Raw genomic sequence first — 8,163 nt, forward strand, 5'->3', positions numbered from 1 at the left:
AGGCAAGGCTCTAGAGAGTGTGCATACTTTGGATTTCACATCCTTTGGATTTTCCTGGCAAAAGCGATCCGCTCCCTTCCCATGAAAATCAGGCAACCTAGGAAGTCCGGGAAGGGCTCATTTTTTTAAGTTGCGTTACAAGCCGTTCACACATTGGCAAATAAAAGGCGAATATTACATGAAAAATGTTACATCTTGCACCTTTAAGGCAAATTAAATCATTTGAAAAACAAATGAGAGCAGGGCTAATTGTAACACATGGTTTACATATTTCCACACACACTGGAAAGATGATAGATGATGATGTTTGAAGTGTCAGTGCCCTAACTGGAAAAAAAACTATATGAAATTCCATGCAGTCAGATATGTAATTTACATAATTCTCTATTATGCACGCCCTTGTGTGTGTGTTCATCTATCCATGCATTATTTCGGCCAATGCTGTGGCTTAGAAGTGTTTTCATTGTCAAGTGTCAAAATTAACCTATTGCTAATTTGTATGACTTAGTTTATAACATATTTTAGTTTATCTTCTATTTATTTTAATGAAATCAGATCAAGTTGTTAGAAGGGGATTTTAAGCTGTCATGTGGTCATGTTACAATGGTAAAATGTCAATATCCACGCCTATGCTGAACATTGTAACATTTCACTTTCCTTCTTTCCAGGTAGATGATGAAATAAGTATACGCTGTATTATTGAAACAAGGCTAAATATTTGTTCCAGACATGTGTAAAATTCATATGAAAAAATGAAAAATACTTTGAACCTCAAGTCCATTGACACAAACTTAAGAAAGCCAAAAAGTATTAGTTTGTGCCCCGCTCTACCCTATAACAGACTTTTAGAAAAAAGATGTATCCGGTGCATCTTGAAAGTGCAACCTCATACAGGTATGCATGTGGAAATAGAATAGATATATATTCTGTGAGATCATGTTAGGCTAAGTTCATCTCTGCAAGCAAACTAATTGGCCATTACAAAACAGTGTTAATAATAAGGAGTGATTTAGCTGTCTTACAGAGGCACTGTACTTGTGTTCAAGTGAACTGAAAACTTTCAGTTTCCATTCTGTTCTAGTTTAATATTAGAATTGACTGGTAGTGTATTGCCTATTTTTGATGGTTTAAACTGAGAGGACATAGGCTTAGAAAGTACTTAGTACTTTGAAATAAGTATGACTCATCACATAAAGTTTTAAAATGCCATGCAAGCCAACTCAACGATGGTTTGAGTGTTATATCCCTCTATTTTCTGCGCATCCCACACAAAGATTCTCTCTCTCTCTCTCTCTCTCTCTCTCTCTCTCTCTCTCTCTCTCTCTCTCTCTCTCTCTCTCTCTCTCTCTCTCTCTCTCTTTCTCTCTCTTCACACACATAATACAAGAGTCATTTGTTCTTGTAATGTTCGTACTCAAAATACTGCCATTTCCACAACAATTTGTTTTGTGAATAGCCACTGCCTATTGCGAGGATATAGAAGGGGAAGTTATGGGTAAAAATAGGGGACACAGGTGCGGCGAAAAAACGGACTCACTGTGTCTGCTGCAATAGTCCTTTAGATACCTTAGTGTTATGTATACAGGACCACATCTAGCTATATGATGAGCAGAAGCATGCAGAACTGCACAACGATAGTAAACATTGCGTCTATAACCTTTCCTGTGCTAAGTTGCCAATCAAAACAATGTGCAATAGTCGAAATAACGTGTATAGTCGAAATGTCCTTGCCAAATAAAAGAAGCAAATGTATAATATTTTAACTAAATTGAATGGCTGAATGTTTTAATATCATGTCCGCACAATATAGCCTACATTGTACACATACACACTTTGACGGTGAGTATTAAATATGTTATGATATTATTAACCAATTCAATACAATTGATAACTCACCTTGGTTTGGATGGCCGGGGTCCGACAACATCAATCCCGGTAAAGTAAACACGAAGAAAAATCTTTCAAAAGTCATTTTTAGTATCCAGTTGTGCAAGCAAGTCGGTGTTAGTGACTAAAGCGAATAATCCTCCTCAAAATATCAAGTAATTAAATTCCTTTAACTACTGTAAACGATTTTTGCGCCATCAACCACCTCGTTCCCCGCACCGCGAAAACGCGGATACAGAGCGATAGAAATGCCAGCCCATTACGAACAACTCTTGAAAAACATACTGAATTTACCCCATAAAGAGGGTAAAGACTGTTAGATAAGTTATCGCTTAAGCTCTCTGGTTGTCAGCACCTCATATAATAAACTGGAATAAGAGTGTTCTCCAATCTTCAATATCCATAAACGGGCTCTCCCCCCTCGCTTCGTGACACTGCTATGTGCTGCCGTTACGAGCCTGGCGAGTAATACGCGCACTGATATTCAGCCACGCGCACGCAGACAGATCTGGCTCGAGAGCTTCCACGACTCTTTCAGTCTCTGAAGCGCAAAACGCGTTCTTGAGGTGAAAAGCCCAAGTTAGCTTTCAGAATCTCGACGGACAACCAGTTCAGCACTAGATGGTGTTCGTCTCCACTCTGTGCTGTTTTGTCCCGCGGTTCTGTCAAGACTAGGGAAGTCCAGCTTGCGTATTTAAAGCGGGACACATAAACAAGTCATTGCATAATCTATGCTTTGACGCCGGGTCATTATCCGAACATTTTGACTTTCCCATTTACAAATTATAGACATTTTAAATTAATTGCAGTTCAGTTTTTGCCCATAAAAGCAGAGGGTAAAACATTTTTTGTTTTTTTGTAACATCTTGACATTATTTTTACCCATACAGGACAACTTGGCTATTGTTATTTATTTTATTTAACCATAAAAAGGCAAGAACATAAAGAAACCTCAGTAAATTAATGTATTGCTATTTTCTGACACATTAGGACCCACATCTGTGGATGTGCTTCTTAACAGATTTAAACCCATTCAAAAACAATTTTAAAACAATTATTTGGTGTCAGAGCCTTTTATAATGATTACAAAAAGTACTTTGTTTCTTGTAAATGGTACCATGGTATTACTATTATGTATGCACCTATACCACTTTTTCTCTTCTGATCCGATTCCGATATCAGAAATCTCAGTGTCCGATCCCGATCCGATACCAGTATTGTTTTTTTGCATAATCAGTTTAGAATATCTTTACATTATTGTGTGGAGCTAATTGGGAGTACTCTTTAATATGTAAAGAAACAAAACCTCTAACTACACATAATTTCAAAATAAATGTATAGCTTATTAAGAAACAGTTATTATTAACTAGTATACTATATAATGTAGCAGCAAAATTAACAGTAATTCCAGTAAAAGTCATCAGTACGAAGTAAAGAAACAAGTAAAGAAGACGTTTTTGTTTTGGTTTTTTGCAAACATTTTTCAACTTGTATCAGGACTTCGAAGGATACATATTTCTTTTTTGTTCAATTTAGTTGTAAGATATCAGCTCACTTTTCATTCACACAGTTATTTTTTGGAACCCATTCAGCTTAAATATTATCATTTGAAAAACAAATAATAATATCTTATAGTAATATATTGTAAAATATCTCGTGCATCTTTAACTTTTAAACCATCACGCTTTTATTTTGACATTCTGAACTCGCGAGGAAGTGTCTGTTTGTAGGCAAGTTCACAGTAGTTTAATTAGCTTCTTATTCAAATTCTGGTAAAATGCACCTCCAGTGCCATTCTAAATGCATATTATAAGGGAACTGAACTATTGAGCATCTACAAATTAGATATTGTTCGTGAGTAGTGCTCAAATATTGCGCACTGTGTGAAGGCTAAAAATAGCCATGAGTGATTGTGTGTAAACGGAGCAGCGCCATTCACTGACATACTGGAGCTGCAAGTGCATTTTATACTTATAAAATACAGCCTTTTGTGATTCACAGAGCTATCGCACATCTTCAGGTGGCTTTGAATAAAATGCATGAGTCATATGAACTACTTTAATTGTGTTTTTATGGTTCTTTTATGTTATTTTTTGAGCTGGACAGTAAAATTCTTGACTGACACACACAGTATCGGATTTGTTCGGGCTCGTCGGACCGATACCCGATATGTCTAAAAGCTTTAGTATCTGAGCCGATACCGATCCAGGTATCATCCCTAATTACTATGTTTTTTAGTTTTTTTGGGCATGGTAGCATGGTAATACCATGATTTTGGACAGGTGCCATGGTAATACCATGTTTTAAGGACATGTGCTGGATGATGGCAATAATACATAATTTCCTTTGAAGGAACTTGAAGTACCTTGTAAATACTATGGTATAAGATGATGATTATTATTTAATATCACAGTACATTTTAAAGTGCTACGGTACTAACAGTTGATGCAATTACTATACCATGGTACTTATCAAGATCAAAACTGAGGCAAGTGCCTTAAGGCTTCTAACTACCGATGCTTTAGGACTGCCATAGGAAGAATCCTTAGAATAGATAAGTGTAAGTTGACCACTAGAATTCCCAAACCTTTTGGTGAAAAAAATTATCAGATTGCTAGAGCCCTTTGATGATACACAATAACGGGATCATCTGGGCTCGACCCTTTTGTGCATTTAGAATAGCTTGATCCAGAAAGCATTTTTTTTATATATCTAATTCATACATTTTCAACAATAAAAATTCCTAGCAACAATATTTTAAGCAGAGAATGTAAAATATATCTACTTTTAACTCAAGGTTAGCAGTTCTCTCACATATTACTGCCATGTCACCCTTTTCAATAATTTGAATTAACTGTCCACTCGGTCAGTGCTCCTTGCCCCAACCTCTCAAATGTTTGTATATCCTAGGATACAAAAATCTTTCAAGGATTGAGTTTCACAAATTCTCTTAAAAGATGAATTTAAGGTGTGTCAATAGCATCACAAATACACCACTGATCAGACTAAAATCATTAAATCTGTTAAGAGTATGTCCAGGGAAGAGGCCAGGGATCCAATTTTAATGTAACTTAATAATGAACAAAAGAAGAATGTACAATGTACAAATGTAACTTAAACTCCACAACAGTATGCTGGATAGTAACACTTCATACAGACATACGAGCAATAACCAATGAAGACTGAGGGAAACGTGGGAGGGACACATGCACACAAAGTCTAATGACTAAATGAGAGACAGCTGAATACAATGAAGGATGAAATCAGGATCACAGGCTTGACAAGGAAGACCACCATACACTTCAAAATAAGAGTCCTTGGACACAGAAAGACGACAAAAAGTGGTTCATGTTGTGATGGATCCACAAGGGTCTGAGAAACAGGTGGCAGAGCAGCTGGTGGTGAAGACCCAGGGGGCTGAGCCACAGTTGGTTTAGGGAGTTGAATCTCAGGAGGCATAGCCGAAGGCATAGCAGGGACTTGAGACTCATGAGGAGCCTGAGGTGGAGCGGGTAGAGCCGCAGCATGAGCAGGGATTTGAGTTTCAGTAGGAGGAGCCAGAGGTGGAACGGGCAGAGCTGAAGGAAAATCAGGGAATTGAGTCTCTGGAGGCACAGCCAGAAGGGGCAGAGCCACAGGATGTGTTGGTGGAAGAGTATCAGAAGAAGCAGCAGGCATAGCCGCTGGAGGAGGAGTATCTGAAGAGGAAGCAGGCAGAACCACTGGAGGGGGAGTATCAGAAGAGGAAGTGGCAGAACCACTGGAGGAGGAATATCAGAAGAGGAAGCGGGCGGAGCCACTGGAGGAGGAGGAGTATCAGAAGGGGAAGCAGGTGGAGCCGCTGGAAGAAGAGTCTCAGGGGTAGAGCCATGGAAGTCTCTGAGGGCAGAGCCACGGAGGTCAGGAGTGCTGGCAGTGACAGGGAAACAACCTCTGATGTAGTAAATACAGGCAGTGACAGGGGAACGGCCTCTGTGGCCTCGGGCACTGGCAGAGACAGGGGAACGGCCTCCGTGGCCGTGAACACAGGCAGTGACTAGGGAGTAGGAGCCCTTCTCCTCTTATGGACTGCCGTTAGCACTGCTGTGGGAGGCTCGATGAAAAAAGGAGAGACTTGGGAAAGGAGACTTGAGAAAGGAAGATGGAGCTGTGGAAGGCTCGAGGGGCTGAACCATGGGAGGCTTGATGACGGAGATCTCCAGGACCACTGAGGCTGGGGAGAATGTGGTCTCTGTTAATGGGAGCTCAGAGACCACTGACCACTTTTGCACAAGGCATAAGGGACTTCACTGGTTCATTCAAACCAATTCAGAAAATGGCTTTACAGGCCACATCATTAAAGTTCACCTCGTTATCCACCTCACAGAATTTGCTCAAGAAGAGTTTTCCTGCTGGATCCTTGTTGTGGTTCTTCTGTTAGAAGTTTGCGCAGGGAATTGGCAAAAGTGTGAGGATCTAATTTCAGTAATTTAAAAATGAACAAAAGAAGAATAAACAATGAAGGCGGTGGACATACAAAGACGGCAACTTAAACTCCACACCAGTATGCTGGCTTGTAACACTACATACAGAGATACAAACAAGAACCAACAAAGATTAAAGGAAACATGAGGGCTATATATACACACGAAGACTAATGACTAAATGAGAGGCAGCTGGAAACAATGAGTGATGAAATCAGGAAAACAGGCTTGAAGAGGAAGACCAAAATACATTTCAAAATAAGAGTCATTGGACACAGAAAGATGACAAAAAGGGGTTCACACTGTGACAAAATCATACCATTAAATTGTTTTTTTTCCCCTTCAATTAAAGATATTTCACATGAAAATTAAAAAGTGTAACACCAATGGCACATTTAAATGAACCAAGGGGGGAAAAATGCAGTTAAAATGTTTATTTTATAAGGTTTTTAATATGGTGGCAAAATCATGAACATTTGAGCAGCCTTTTCTTCTTCTGATTCGTCTTTTCCACAACTTTTTGTATTTTCGAAAACACACCAATGACATGACATCAAGGGGCAAATATTATTTCAACTTATTTAAATAAACAATTACTCTTTATTACTTTTTATATTTTTTTTCTTTGCTTTTGTGCACACTTGATGAATAGCTGAGCAAACTTACAAATTCAAAGCAAGTAGGATTTTTGTGTTCTCTCAATGATGGTCTTAATAATTGTTCAGTAACATTGATTTGTTTAGTCAATGTGATTTTTTTTTTGCTCACTAAATGCAAAAACTCTTGTTGAGAGAACTACTAATATCTTTTTCAGCCAACTATAAATCCACAATATGAGAACTTTTATTTTGTCACCATTTCAATTACTTTTAAATGAAGTTAACTGCAATTTTACATCTGCAGAGACAGATATGTCTTGCAAGGCAAGGCATGTATGTACAATAGGGATGGGTCTAATGTATCAATACTTCCGATACTGATGTGGTATCAAGAATATCAATCTAGTGGTCTTGTTATTTAGATAACATGCATGTTAATGCATCTCATTAGCTTCGAAGTGTAACATAATAATTATATGAGCAAATTGTTGCATGGCACCAGAAATCTTTTTTTCTTCCGCTCATCTTGATGCAGAGAAATGCTAAAATACACCAGCAGACATTGCTCACTCTTTCAGTCATAGCGCCTGTTCAAAGAGAGAGCAGTGTTTTCCTGAGCTAATGACAGAAAAACAGCATCTGGAGTTATAATAATTTAAGTAATAATTTAAGTTACTAATTTTATCCAAATAATTATTAATAAATAAATGTATTAGAGGTATCTATATTGGCATCGATATCAGCAATTCTGGCATAAAAGTACTTGTATCAGATCGAAAAGAAAATATGTGGTATTGCCCATCCCTAATGTATAATTCATGTAGACACACAATAGACCTTAACACACAAACCTCAATAACGGTGAAATTTAACAAACCATATTAAGAATAAAAAAGCTTTTAAAAAATCACCACACAACAATTGTCTAACAGTGGCAAAAAAAATAAAGTGACCTAAAAATAAGCCTTTAACACTAACCACATAATTTATTCATGTAGCAATACATGCTGGGAACTTGCAAATCAGCAATATTGTTCAATATGACATTGATAACTCAGATAGTTCAGTAGGAAATATCTCCCCACATTCCCCCACATAAGTTGAATCAAATGCTTTTTTAGTTTTTTGCAGTGGCCTACCACTATCGATTTACACATTTGCTGGGAGTCATTCCATTCTATTGTTAAGATGCTGAAACATTTCTTCAAACATTT

At 37.8% G+C, this 8,163-nt stretch overlaps 1 protein-coding gene across 2 annotated transcripts in view; it reads right to left on the bottom strand.

The window, feature by feature from the left end:
* LOC127643722 (ephrin type-A receptor 6-like) overlaps window positions 1-2,329 on the bottom strand; it is a 284,814-nt gene extending 282,485 nt beyond the window's left edge. For both annotated transcript variants that reach the window (XM_052126561.1, XM_052126560.1), the window contains exon 1: window positions 1,897-2,329. In XM_052126561.1, coding sequence (XP_051982521.1) covers window positions 1,897-1,972 — 76 coding nt within the window. In that variant the 5' untranslated portion in view covers window positions 1,973-2,329. The remainder of the gene's footprint in view (window positions 1-1,896) is intronic.
* Window positions 2,330-8,163: the final 5,834 nt, after the last annotated feature.

This window comes from Xyrauchen texanus, chromosome 5 (assembly GCF_025860055.1).
Source record: "Xyrauchen texanus isolate HMW12.3.18 chromosome 5, RBS_HiC_50CHRs, whole genome shotgun sequence".
Classification (NCBI taxonomy): Eukaryota; Metazoa; Chordata; class Actinopteri; order Cypriniformes; family Catostomidae; genus Xyrauchen; species Xyrauchen texanus.